Source organism: Danio aesculapii, chromosome 9 (assembly GCF_903798145.1).
Source record: "Danio aesculapii chromosome 9, fDanAes4.1, whole genome shotgun sequence".
Classification (NCBI taxonomy): domain Eukaryota; kingdom Metazoa; phylum Chordata; class Actinopteri; order Cypriniformes; family Danionidae; genus Danio; species Danio aesculapii.
The window spans coordinates 23,509,319-23,524,535 of NC_079443.1; the positions used below are offsets into that span (position 1 = coordinate 23,509,319).

At 35.5% G+C, this 15,217-nt stretch overlaps 1 protein-coding gene across 1 annotated transcript in view; it reads right to left on the bottom strand.

The window, feature by feature from the left end:
- Window positions 1-11,866: 11,866 nt before the first annotated feature.
- fn1a (fibronectin 1a) overlaps window positions 11,867-15,217 on the bottom strand; it is a 66,796-nt gene continuing 63,445 nt past the window's right edge. The window contains exons 43-46 of the mRNA XM_056465229.1: window positions 14,644-14,769; window positions 14,458-14,564; window positions 14,250-14,366; window positions 11,867-12,747 (exon numbers count right to left, since the gene is read on the bottom strand). Of these exons, the coding sequence (XP_056321204.1) occupies window positions 12,679-12,747; window positions 14,250-14,366; window positions 14,458-14,564; window positions 14,644-14,769 (419 nt within the window). The 3' untranslated portion in view covers window positions 11,867-12,678. The remainder of the gene's footprint in view (window positions 12,748-14,249; window positions 14,367-14,457; window positions 14,565-14,643; window positions 14,770-15,217) is intronic.

Consider the following 15,217-nt stretch of genomic DNA (forward strand, 5'->3'; position numbering starts at 1 on the left):
GTATTAATGTTCTTGTCCACATTTAGTGAATGCATTGCTAATTGTATAATTTTGTGCATTTATTAGTAATTAGAACAGTACATGTCTTGGTAACTGAAAAGGGGGTACACTCATATTTGGTCTACTTCCACAATCCCATTCAGATCAGAATTAAGACGTACATAAACAGAAATGACATTCTATACCTTCATCTCCCCCCAAAACCCTTTCTTAATCAACTATACACAATGATAACAGATTTGTTAGACTCCTACAGAAAACTGCAGAGGAATTTCCTCCTTTTGAGAGCTTTGCCAAATCAAATATTTGGCCCTCCATACATCATAGAGCATCTGACATTAAGTAGCTCAGTGCGTCACGGCAGGGTAGAGAGGAAGGCCCACGGACTCGCCACAGATTGATTTACAGGGACATAAGGCAGTATATCAGCCGCCCGAGGGTGAGAGCGCCTCACAGGGCTCCAATAACAGGCCGGCAGCCAAAACGCTGTGCGAGTAATCCATCAAGACCTGTTACAGTCAGACGCAAGGGGGTACAGGGGGTCTACAACCTCAACCATGTCACTGAAACACCAGTGTTGTTGTCAGCTCCGTTCACAGACCACAAAACTCCCTTATCTGAGAGAATGAACTTCCTTTGTTCTTGGAGCAGCAGCACTGTTAATGTTTCCTGTAGAATCCTGATGCAGCAGTTCGTCAGTAACTTACTGTAAATCAATTACAACAAAATACTGTATTTATATTTACAGCACCATTTATCTTGCTGTATATGTATTTACAGCATTGCATGTCTTTCCTGTAAAATATAGTCATTTTCACAATGCAACTTTAAAATACAGTAACATACTGCATAACTGTCCTACAGTAAAATTAAATACTGTGCAATTTACAAAAAAATGCTAAGTGTAGTCTGTAGTGCAGTTGTCAGCCGGTAACTTACTGTAAATCAATTACAGTAAAAATAATGTATTTATATTTACAGCACCATTTATCTTGCTGTGTGTACTTACAGTATTTCATGTCTTTACGGTAAGTAATTTTCACAATGCAACTTTAAAATACAGTAACACACTGCAAAACTGTCCTACAGTAAAACACAGTTCATTTACAGTTAAATATTGTGTAATTTACAAAAAATGCTAATAGTGTAGTTTGTAACACAGCTGTCCACCAGTAACGTACTGTAAATCATTTACAGCAAAAATACTGTATTTACATTAACAGCACCATTTATCTTGCTGTATATGTATTTACAGTATTGTATGTCTTTACTGTAAAATATACAGCCATTTTCACAACGCAACTTTAAAACACAGTAACATCCAGCATAACTGCCCAACAGTAAAATTCAGTTCATTCATTCTTTCATTTTCTTTTCAGCTTAGTCCCTTTATTAATGCAGGGTTGCCACAGCGGAATGAACCGACAACTTATCGAGCACATGTTTTACGCAGCGGATGCCCTTCCAGCTGCAACCCATCTCTGGGAAACATCCACACATATTTATTCCCACTCATACACTACGGACAATTTAGCCTACCCAATTCACCTGTGCTGCATGTCTGGACTGTGGGGGAAGCGGGAGCACCCAGAGGAAACCCACGCGAACGCAGGGAGAACATGCAAACTCCACACAGAAACACCAACTGACCCAGCCGAGGCTCGAACCAGCGACCTAGTTGCTGTGAGGCGACAGCAAAATTCAGTTCATATTACAGTTAAATACTGTGTAATTAAAAAAATGCTAACAGTGTAGTTTGTAGTGCAGCAGTCCGCCAGTAACGTACTGTAAATCAGTTACAGCAAAAATACTGTATTTATATTTACAGCACTATTTATCTTGCTGTATTATATAGCTTTACTGTAAAATATAGTCATTTTCACAATGCAACTTTAAAATACAGTAACATAACTGTCCTACAGTAAAATTCAGTTCATATTACAGTCAAATACTGTGTAATTTACAAAAGTCGTTAACAGCATAGGAAGGTCAGGTCTGGGTTATTGACATGGTTGTGTTCGCTGTAGGGCTAGGTAATATGAACAACAGCAACATCTAAAAATTATCACAATAAAAATGTTCATATCAGTCAATATTGATAATTATCATGTCAATAATTATCATGTTTTTATTTTTCAAGTTTAAAGCCAGATTTCTGAACCATGAACTGGTCAGCATTCATTGAAGCAGCTAAAAAGCAGTGTGCCACATGGTTGTTGCTAGAAGGGGTACAGCTGTGGCTGAAAGTTAATGAGAATTATTTATATTATTTATTAAATTATCAATTAATTGTATTTTATTAGCATTAATCAGTACCCCAACCCTAAACACAGCATCGCAGTAATGTATAAAACAGTAATTAGAAATATTCAAATAATTGATTAAATTACCCATTAAATTGTATTTTATTAACATCTACCCATACGCTAAACCCTAGCCTCACAGTAATGTAAAAATATGAATTATTGTTGTACAGTGTCACAAAAATTATTCTATGTTAATGCGACTATCTATTAATGTGACTGTATGCCATATAGACTTTACCGTGCCACACCTCTTCTTTCTTCTTCTTCTAATGTTTAATGGGGAGTTACATTCTTAGCGCTTCGTCCCCTATTTGAACATTTTGTAAATGTTTGATTATTTTGTGTGAAAAAGAATTATATTGTTAGTTAGATGCTAATTATACATCAAACAAAAAGTAATTTAAACTCAAAAACACTCCTTGTTTGTTACTTTCAGAGCATAAGCTGCTATAGTAACTTACATATCCTGAAATTTAGGATTATCCTGTTGCATATCCTTATACATATTGGGGTATGTCACATAACCTGCTTTCTGGAATACCCCTCTGGTCAAGCAGTGAAATTGCCAAACTTAAACTCAGTATAGAGGTCAGGATCTTCCAGCTACCATGAGGTAAATTTGCAAATAGGTAATCACTTGCATGCTTAAGAAATCATAGATCAAATGAAATTGACATAACAGCTCTCATAAACACGCTCCTTAATTAAGATCTGCAAGAGCAGGCAGAATGGAAATGAATGAGAGAATTTAATTAGTGCATAGAGAGAAGTTCCAGATGCGCCGGACACTGGATTGGCCATTATCATGCAATGTTCTGATAACACAAAGCCAGGAAATAAACAAGAGTGAATCACAACTCAACAAAGTGAATGATCAGGTAATATGGACAGGGACAAAAGAAAAGCTCATGTTATAGAATATAAATAATAGTAAAAATAAAACTGCATGTAATGTTTTTCAAAAACTTACATTTTAGCTGCTATTAACTGAAAATGTATTCAAGTTTAAATGAATAGGAAAATTCATTAGCTGAAAAGTAGAGTGCCTTTTTAGCCACTTAGGTATATTTTTATAAGTATTTTAGCCACATTTAGAACTTAAGTACACTTTTATGAGTATCATTACTATTAGTTCTATTGTCTTTTAAATATTTACAAAAATTTTAGCTGAACTTACTCAGTAAACTTAAAAATAGTTTGATGCCATTCCTACTGAGGCTTAAATGTACCTAAATATCTAACTCTACACTTTTGATAATGAAGTCACATTTCGGTAATAAGTATTTTAAATATTATTCCTAGACGTAATCTTGAATAACATTACAGTTAAAAATCTAGTACTGCACAATACATGCAACACTTTAAAGGGTCACGAAACAACAAAACACATTTTTTGAGATGTTGAAAGTCATATATATGTCCTACATTGCTAAAAGCACTATTAGGACACATATATTTCATTAAAAAGTGGAAATTGTTTGTTTTTGCATTATTTCGAGCAAATTCGTTGATCCCAAATTAGTTTGAAAATAAATTTTGAAGCTGTGTCCCGATGATGGGATCCTTGCATAAACTCCAGCGTGGAGACTCAATGTCTGTACCAGCCGGTAAGCCCCCGTTATGAGAGCACTCCCATAGGGGAGGGGGGTGTGCATGAAATGTTACTAAATGAAAGTAAAAATGCTAAACTACAGTTAATGTCGACAAATTAAAAAAATTTTGAGCCACTTGTACATTAAGGTAGCGTTCATGAAAAACAAACCACCAGTGAAGAAACTCAACATAGAGGAACATAAAAACCTACTGCCAGCTAGCATTTTGGAAGTGTTATTGCTGAGCAACACAAACAGCGCGCAGAAGTATAAATGCACGACAATGTGCAAGACAAATGCCATGGGTCATGCCGATCACTCAACGCAGAAGTATAAACCAGGCTTTAGACTTAAGTTCATTTTAAGCACAAACTCGCTCATTTTGAGGTGGGAACCTGCGGACGTGCAGCAACATTAATCATAAGGTAAACACAAAACAAAACTTTCCACCTGGAGCTGCTTAATGGGACTCGACACTTGTAAACACTCGCTCCATCGGGCTTGCGCAGCTCTTGGTCCCACCCACACTCATCAGCGCTACCAAGCCGACCAATCACAGAGCTTGTGCCACGCGTCGTTGCGACGTGTAGTTACTTTTTTTGAGGGGTGCGAATCAACATCGATGACAGCCACGGCGAGAGCTATGCGACCACGCAGAGGCTGCGCCGGAGCATATGCCTTAAGAAAAATGAATGAATGAATGAATGTTTCTTGTGAAAAATAACAATGACTGTGTGTTTCTTAACACATCTAAGTACACTTACTGTACACAGAAGAGTAAATCAGCCATTAGTCTCTATTTCAGAGGTCGCTACAGCGGGATGAACCACCAATTTCAAACATATTGAAGTTTCCTTTAACTAGGGGCTCTTTGTTGCAAAAATGATTAAATAATAAAGAACTATTCATCTTAATTGTTAATTCAAATTCAGATATAATCCTTAAAAACTGATATTTCTTTCCAGTGCAATAAAAATGGTAAATATTCCAGAGCTAATTAATGCATCACCACTTTTGTCTACCGTTTTAAGTTCTCATAAATTAAAAACCCAATCCCATATTAGGACATTGAGTAATGAGAAAGGGTCAAAGTTCATTAATAATCACACCTTCAGTGGTTTTCTTCAAGACACACATCAAAACACCAGCTTTTACTAATCACAGTAGTTTTCTTTTTCCAGGGCTGATATTGATTAGAATCATTTTTGCACCAATCGCATGTAATGAGCACCCACAAAAGTGCACGCACAGAGCAAAGCCAGAGCATTCATCACTCAGACCAATGCAGACTCATAAATCTCAACAGTTTTTACACAAAACCATGGGCCATTGATCACTTCCATACTTGAAAGCGAGAGTCCAGGAAAACAGTGAGAGTGCTAGGAAAGATTAATAGAGATGTGTTGGTCATACACACAAATGGCATATAAATTAATTGATGGACAAGCTGGTATATGCAGACTAATCAATCACATTCCTAAAGATGGATGAGAGTATTGGCGATGGAGAGATGTAATCTCCAACAACACAATGGAAATTACCATTTTACTTCTTTTATAAGCCTTTCAAGCATCACAAATGCTCTGTGGCTTCAAACAGTCACACTTATAATTCAATAGTGAGGATGCCTTATTATTATAGACAATTTTTATGTCAATTTATTTCACAATGAATGGCATTATTTTACATTGATGAAATTATTGGAAAATGTACTCACATTCTTTTATTATGAAAAATATAAAGTAATTGTGTTCTTATCTCACAATTTTTATTTTTTTCAAGTGATTATAAGCTTATTTCTGCAATTCTGAGTTAATTCTGGTTTTATCTAAGGTTTTTGTCAATAATTTTTTTGCAATTTTGAGTTAATTCTAGTTTTATCCAAGGTTTTTGTCGTTTATTTTTTACAATTCAGAGATAATTCTAGTTTTATCCAAGGTTTTTGTCTCCCTTTTTTTCAATTCTGAGTTAATTCTAGTTGTATCTACGTTTTTTGTAAAAAAAAAATTTGCAATTCTGAGTTAATTCTAGTTTTATCCAAGGTTTTTGTCATTTATTTTTTGCAATTCTGAGTTAATTCTGGTTTTATCTACGTTTTTTGGCAATTATTTTTTGCAATTCAATTAAATCTAGTTTTATCCAAGGTTTTTGTTGTTTATTTTTTTGCAATTCTGAGTAAATTCTAGTTTTATCCAAGGTTTTTGTCATTTATTTGCAATTCTGAGTTAATTCTAGTTGTATCGAAGGTTTTTGTCATTTATTTTTTGCAATTCTGAGTTAATTCTGGTTTTATCTACGTTTTTTGGCAATTATTTTTTGCAATTCAATTAAATCTAGTTTTATCCAAGGTTTTTGTTGTTTATTTTTTTGCAATTCTGAGTAAATTCTAGTTTTATCCAAGGTTTTTGTCATTTATTTTTTGCAATTCTAAGTTAATTTTATTTCTCTCCCTTACAATTAAGTTTACATCTCACAACTCTATAAAAAATACACAGTTTTATCTTCTTTTCGCAATTTTAAGTTGACAATTGTGAGTTTAGGGCACAGTTGAGTTTACTTTTCAGCAATTCTAAATTTAATTATTTGATGTTTAGTTATGGCTGACATCTCACAATTATTGCTTTTTTGTGATTTTTGTGACTTCTGAATTTGTGAATTTTCAGCACTCTAAACGTACAGTACATTAGCATGTGTGCATCTATTTCACAAATCTTACTTGCTGCTATTAAAAGGCGACATTTTCATAATTGTAAGTTTACAGAATAAAACATGTAAATTTGTACTTTATCTAGAAGTTCAGACATTATACACAATTTTGGCTTATTTCTCACATCTTGCGATTCATTTTTTATAATGAATTGTACAACTTTTAGTAATCACAGCACTCTTAAGTTCATATCCAACAGTTCTGAATGTATATTTTATTTTTATTTTGTTCTCGAGTCATCATGAGTTAGAATGCTCTCATTTTCTTTATCATCACAGGGGTAACATCTTGTATCCTGACTTTCTTCTCACAATTATAGTAGTTCACCAAAAAAACTGAATATTCTGCTATCGTGTACTTTTTCTCCACCGGTTTGACTTTCTTTCTTCAGTTGAACAAAAACAACAACAAAAAAGAAGACGCAGCCATTGAAGTCCATAGTCAAACTACTGTACATAAACAAAAATATTTCCAATATTCTTCAGACTTTCTTGTTTAGCATTCACAGACGATAGTTTTTGGTGAACTATCCTTTTAAGGGCTTATAATACACCAAAGTTGTTAAAAACAGGCAGATTTATACAGACTTAAATCAAAAGAAAATTCTGAATAGTGAGATAGACTTGCAATTGGGAGTGGGGATGTCAGAACTGCAATTGAGACCTGAGGTCCTGAGGCAGAAACAAGTTTCCAAATACTTCACTTAACAGTAATTTACAACATATGTCTACATTATCAATGCATATGTAGCAATGTAATCCCCATTCCCCACACAAACAAACCTTGAGCTACAATGTAAAGGAAATTCTAGAAGAACTGGCATAATAATGTGATCTTAATACATTGTTCACTAATCCAAGGAGTAAATGAAGCACCTATGCAATATATGTCAAAAAGGAAAACAATTTAAATGGTCGCAACAGCTGTTTAAATGAATTTGTTGAATATAAACATACCTGAGAAACATGACAGGATGTAGAATGAGATGACGGCAGACCCAAGCTCCACTAAAGATCAACACTGCCCTCTGCTGTGGAAAACTAACAACATCTCCATCAGCAAATCAACAATCATATAAAACTTGGATTGTATTTTTTTTGCTAAACAAAAAAATAATTATTTGATATATAATAATAATAGTAGTAAAAAAAAGTAAAAGAATCAAATGAGTTTAATGGTACATCAGTGATAAATAATGTTATGTCCCTTTATGTATTAATTCTGCTCTTTTTATTTTTGTGAAGTATTCTGTGTATTTGTTCCCTCTGCTGGAAGCTACTTGCTCCTTTGCTTGGTCTTGCTCCCTGCCTAGTCAGCTGACTCCTGGCTGCCTGTAAATTCTTCCTTTGTCACTTCCTGTGTAGCTGTTTGAGCTCACTTGTGGTTGGTAGTGGGGTGTTGCCTTTCATTGAAGGAAATTGTGTGTGTAAGTGAGATTTAATGAATTGGAGTTTGTGTATGTATCTGAGAAAAATCTGTCACAGTATTTAGTGCATTAGTTCTTGCTTTGTTGTCATTGAAAATCTGACCTCTGCTTGTTACTCTGCTGTTTTGCCCTTTTTGGATTTGTTTGCTGAGTGTGAATATTTGTACATAGTATGTAGGAAGCTTGATGCCATTTTCTTTTGTACCTTCTTTTTATTGATTGTTTTTTTTTTTAAGTTTTTTGGACAAGGGAGTTAGGCAATAAAATGTTTTTTTTCTTTTGCTGAAAATGGGGAAGCTGTAGGGAATTTAAATTTAGATTGCTTTATTATTTTGGCCTGGTCAGCTCCTGAAGTAAAAAAAAGACACATTTTGTTTGAGAAAATCATTGTGAAAATAAAATCTAGATATATTTTCTTAAACAGCATTGTGTGTGCAGTCTTCCCTTTCAGGTTGCGTCCTTTTACCCCCAGACGGGACATAACATTGAAATCGGGGGCTCGTCCGGGATAATATTTGTGACAATTCATGAAAATAACTAAAATATAGCTGAAATATAAAGAAATATAGCTGACCAGTCAGAGAGTTACATCAAATAGTAATGAATTATTAATCTTTCAGGTATCACATTGGGATTGCTTTGCTTGCTCTAGTAACTGGGATTGGATGAATCCATAAATTTGCATGCAGCAAACGAGTGGATACCAGCATTTAGACTCCAAGGTCCAACCTTGTCTAAATTAAGATATTTCTTGGACATTCTTCATTCTGCTAGTTTTAATATAATAAAAAGTAATAAGTATATAAGTTCATTATAATCTAAAAATACAGCCTAAGTTCTTTGTAATTTTCCAAGATTTAATTTAACGATTAAAATTATATGGTTTTTCCAGTTTTTTATGGCAGTTCATCAATTTCTATTCAGCTCACCATTGCTAGAACAGTGTTCTGAAATAACTTCAATTTTTTTTAAAGCTTTAACAATTTTGATGTCATCATACTATTCAATTTATTTATTTATTTATTAGACTGCTGCAACAGTAAATTTATTGAGGGAATGGGATAAAGAAATGTGATCTAAGTCTTCATATTGGTTTTCAGCCATTTAGCTTGTTTCATAACACATTTTGCTTTATATTAAATTATTTGGTTCATTGACCTGGACCAATAATTGAGAACCAGTGCATGATCAGATGGCCCAGATGGTCCATGATTAGATTGTCCAAGCTCTATGAATCTTCTTATAAATCTTTTTACTACGAACGGTTTGTCATGGGAATATTTGATAATAAGATAAGCACATGAGCCTTTTCAAATGAAGGCTCGATCCGCTCTTCTGGAAGCTCAAAATCAAAATCCCCTGGTCTCAAAGCTCAAATGTAAATGAATAGGATTCCAATCAAACATGTGTCCAGTTTAGAGAATGGCTCTGTTTGAAAGAAAAACAGCAGAAAGTCATGGTTAAATCAGCGATAGCCAACAATCTTTTTAACATAGGAACATGAATGAGTATTATCGCCAAGAAGAAACAAATCAAGAGAGAGATTTCACTCACAACGAATATCTGGAGCAATTCCTGCTTTATCCTGCATTCTTTGTACTGTATGTCTGCTGCCAATCCAACCTCCATCTGTTATGCCATAGAAATCAAAGTGGGAAAAGTGTGGTAATATTTCCATCCAAACATAAACAGCTAGGAAAATATTTGCTCTGGCACAGCTCCAGTTGCATTTAATGAGAGTATTTTGATGATGATAGGGAAATACGCTATTTGTCTTGTATTTTATGGATTTTTAGTTTGCTTCAATTTGGTTTTCCTGTGTTTTGGTCACTGTATTATTTGTTCCCGCCATTCCTTGTTTCCATAGTTACTATTTGTTTACCGGCTGCATCTAAAAGCATGCTCAAACTCTAGTGTGACCATAGATTGTGTTGAATCTGGGTTGGAACTAAACTGTGCAGCGATGCGACCCTCCAGGAACTGACACCTGTGATCTACACTCAACAGAAATATTTATTAAAAACTTCGCTTTGCTCCTATTTTTAATGAGATGAATTCAAAGATCTCAAACCTTTTCTATGTATGCAAGAGGATGATTTCTCTAAAATATTGTTCCGGAAGGGGGTCATGGAAGAAGGACCTCATGGTCCTTCCGATAGAGTTGATAAGTATGTTGATTGTGGCCTGTTGGTTGACACCTCCTCAGTGGCTCTGCGAAGTTGCTGGATATTGGCAGAAACTGGAACATGCTGTGGTATACGATGATCCAGAGCATACTAAACTTGCTCAATGAGTGACTTCTCTGGTGATTTCTTTCAGAAATTGTGTACAGATCTTTGCAACATGAGTGTCACGGTGGCGCAGTGGGTAGCACGTTTGCCTCACAGCAAGAAGGTTGCTGGTTCGAGCCTCGGCTGGGTCAGTTTGCATTTCTCTGTGGAGTTTGCATGTTCTTCCCCTGTTCGCGTGGGTTTTCTCCGGGTGCTTTGGTTTCCCCCACAAGTCCAAAGACATACGGTGAATTAGGATAGTAGTATTTGAGTGTGAATGGATGTTTCCCAGTGATGGGTTGCAGCTGGAAGGGCATCTGCTATGTAAAACATATGCTGGATAAGTTGGCAGTTCATTCTGCTGTGGCAACCCCAGATTAATAAAGAGACTAAGCCGAAAAGAAAATGAATGAATCTTTGCAACATGGGGCTGTGCATTATCATGCTGCAACACAAGGTGATGTTCATGGATGAATAGCACAACAATGGACCTTGGGATCTCGTCGTGGTACCGTGCATTCAAAGCAGTATTAGTTGTCCAAAACCATAATTTGTTGTCCTCTATCCATCTAGCTTATTGGCTCCTCCTCAGCTGGTTCTGTCAAGTCTTTGGACTTCTTCGTTCTCAATGTTTCTAACAATGGGTTTAACCCAGTACAATAAGAACTACAGTGGTAGGGTGAAATTTTGACTGGATTTCACAATGTATGCAATTTTCCATCTCTGTCATCACAAAGCCAATGACATTCAACAAAAACAGCTCTTATAACGGTATTCTCCTTCCATTTTGTTGAGTATGCTGGCCATGAATGAACAGGGATGTTTTTGTCTTCCGAAAATTGTGTACAAATCCTTGCAGTATAGGGCTGTGCATTATAATGTTGCAACATGAGGTGATGTTCATGGATGTATGGCACTGCAATACCTCTGTGAAGTTGGCCCCCCACCCAACACAAAACATCAGCAAAATAGTCTCATTCTTTTGTGCTGCAAAAATATTTGTTTGTGCTGGTTTGGTTTTTGAGATATTAAAACAATATTTGTAGGTCATTCAGCTTTCACGTAACCCCACCCCGACCTCCCACATGCTTCAAATTCAACCCAAATAGTCTCGTTGCTTTGTGCTTCGTTAGTGCACATGAGTTTCAGGATCTCGTTGTGGTTCCTCTATGCATTTAAAGCAGTTTTAGTTGTCCAAAACCATAATTCGTTTTCCTTTGTCAGTTCCAACTAGCTTCTTGGCTCCTCCTCAACTGGTTCCTTCGAATCTTTGGGCTTCTTCATTCTCAATGTTTCTAACCATGAGTTTAACACAGTACAATAAGAACTACAGTGGCATGGGTGTAATTTTGACTGGATTTCACAACGTATGTATCTTTCCATCTCTGTGATCGCAAAGCCAACGGCAGTCAACAAAACCGGCTCTGATAACGGTTTTCTCCTTCCATCATGTTGCTGTTGGACAGATTACTTCACATAATGATCATTGAAACAATGAAAACAAGAAAATATGCATTTTTTTCTTTCCTTTTTTTCTTTTTTAGAAATAAGCTTCAGATCAAACATTGTAAAAAAAAAAGATTTTATTAAAAAGTATTTTTGTCCACAGTAGTTAAGACTTTGGCACCTAAAACACAAACATAAAAACAGTATACACCCATAATTTGCATTCCATCCAAACGCATTACATAAAAGGGATAAATAAAATAAAAATAAAAAAAAGTTCACTTCTTCATTACCACAGTGCTTTCCTTTGCTTCCTGACGGACACAAAGGCCACAGATTTCAACCAACCAATCAGATTAGGGAGGGGAGAATATTATTACATCATAAAAACAGGATGCCTACAAGGCACAAAGGTTTTCATTGTAAGACAGTGCTTGTTTTAGAAAAGAACACCAATGAACATTTTGATCACTGACAAAAATACATAAAAAAAAAAATTTAATTCACAAATCATAAAAAAACAAATTAAAAAAAAAAAAACAATCAGACAACAGGCAATAATACTGAAAAACACAAAGGCAAGATTTGTTGATTCTCTGCTTAAGTTACACTGACGCTCGAGTTTCCAGAAAATGTGGAAATGATGTCAACAGCCAAGCTTTAAGTCAGTGGAATTTCACTTATAGATGGATGGTGTCCTTCCGTCCATTTGCAGAGAGAGAGAGAGAGAGAGAGAGAGAGAGAGAGAGAGAAAGACTGGCAGCAGACTCAGCCAATCAGAAGAGATGTCTGGGCGTGATGTCACAGGTGGAAGCAGCAGGACAGAGTTTGCAGTGTGAGTGAAGATAAGGATGAAGAGGCACTGATGGCACTAGATACAGTCTCTGTAGGCCGTGTCCTCTCCAGTATTGGGCAAAACTCAAATGCACGTTTAATCATGAGGGTTCTGGGCATCTGCTAACAGGTCTGGTCTCAGGCACTCAATGGGACACTGGATGTTCTGTGGGGGAAAATAAAAATAGCATTTTTTAGGGCAAAAAAAGTACAAATTTGTCTAATGATCAGTTAATAACCTGTGTTACACTCCACTATATTCAACAAATATCATCACAACGCAGCTAGTTGGTGTTGGTTCTATATTAGATTGTTTTCCTAAATGAGCAGCACCACAAGTCCCAAACCAAGCAAGCCAGTGGTGAGAAACAAACTTTACCAATTCACGAAAGTGAAGGAAAAACCTTGAGAGAAACAGGCTCAGTTGGGCATGATCATTTCTCCTCTGGCCAAACTTCCTGTGCAGAGCTGCAGTCTAGGCACCTATACTTCACTACTGAGTATGGAGTAGGGCTTCTTTTTGCGCATCATTTCCATAGCAAACTAAAGGTAAATTGTTAAAAATATTGTTAATGAAGTTGTCAAACTGACGTCAACAGAGAAGGACCGGCATTACAAACACGAAAGCAACTTCTAAGACTTAGAAGATTATTAAAATAGTGGATTTTTCAGTGGATTAACTTGCACAGATTAATTGTAAATTTTGATTTCACATGGTCTTTAAAGTAGATTTCACTCGTAGCATTGATAAAAAAAAACATTGATCATTGACAATGATTTTAAAGCATTCACACATTGTGTATTGTGTCAGTATATTAGGTTTGTGCATTAGCTTTTAAAGTGATCACAGATGTGTTAATCAAATAATGTTAATCAAATGTTAATCAAACAAAAAAACATTACAGTCTAGGGCTGATACATTATATATCGTTTGAGCATCAATATCGCAATGTGTCTCCACAATAGTCACATCACAGGATAAGATTATTTAAGATTAAAAGATAAAGATAGTATGATTTTTTAAAATTATTTATACATTAATGATCATGTTGTTTTACATTTGATTGTTAAACTTCTGTACTTGAACACTGTTCGACTTCTCAGAAAACCATAAAACACTGCTTGTTTAACTTTTATTTTTTATAAATTATAATTCATATTTAAACATGCATAGTTATATTTAAATTCGCTTGTAATTTATTATATTTTATGCAGATGCACTGCATAGAAAAAGACTTAATTATTCCAGACAATCAAATTATCTAATAAAATTATATTCATATTACATTATATAAATCACAGCAAAACAAAATATCATAGTGTCAGATTTTTCCAAAATCATGCAGCCCTATTACAGTTTTGTATCGTTAATAAAACATATTTTGTTGCAAGATTTTAAGTATATTCTTCCTTAATCACATAAAACAACAATATTGTGGCATGTGGAAATGCATGGCTGACAACTTACTGGCTGAAAATCTAAATCAAATGTAAAAATTTGCTCTTTATTTGTTGGGGCGCGTGATTTTTTATCTTTGAAAAATGCATAATAATTGTATTTTTGTGCTGACTGACTTTCATCAGAGACTAATATAACTCCTCTAGCCATTTTCCCTAAAATATTTTACTTCAGTCACATCTTTAAAAATAACAATAAAAAAGACGAACCAGTTTGCGTAGGGCATTCTCTCTGTACCGGTCGAAAGCATCAGTGCGCACTGGAGGCTGAATGAGGTCTGCATCAACTTCAGCACCAGGACGACGACAGTTCTCACAGCGCCAGCCCTACACGGACAGCATGCTTATAAATATGCATATGCAATCTATAAACTACAAACACACTGATATACAAACAACACTTGAAATCCAGTGCTACCTGTTGTCCTCCGTAGCAGGTACATGTGCAAATGGCTCCGAGATACTCCTTTTGCCACTGGTTGCCCACCTGGTACAACTTCCCCTCGTCATAACAGGTGGATTCATCTAAAGCAGACAATGAACGTCAGCATTCAATTGACGTTTAAATCTGCTAAGACACAACTGTGTGATCATGTACACTTACGAGGTTCACATTTGAACTCTCCTTTCCCATTGCCCAGACAGGTACAGCTCATCATGTGTCCGTTCTCAGCACGCCGGTCCCATTTCTCACCAATTCGGTAATTGTGGCCACTGTCATGGCACCATTCTACAGATTGAGAGATGAGTGTTCGTTAGCATGTAAACTATGAGAAGTTTGCAGTGAATTCATCCATCACACACATTCATACAGTGGTTATCGTGCATTACAAGCTGGCCTCAGAGTTTAATATCATCTTGTTAAAGACTGACAATATAAATCTGAGACATGAGGCACCTCATCTCTGGATGTCATGTTTGATAACCTCTACAAACATGTCAAAAATAGCTAGAATGGGCAACAGTAGGCAATCTGAACAGAGTTTCAAACATTTATTTAGGCTACATGTTCACCATTTCTGATCCATTTGAAAAATCTATCTTTTAGTCAACATATTAGACTTCTGTCCACACAGAGTACCTGTGATACTATTTGAAAGATGCTCTTCCAAGTTGATACATTTAAAAACATAAGATCAAGATATTGAAAAAATGATTAAATGTCATTTTACCCAAAG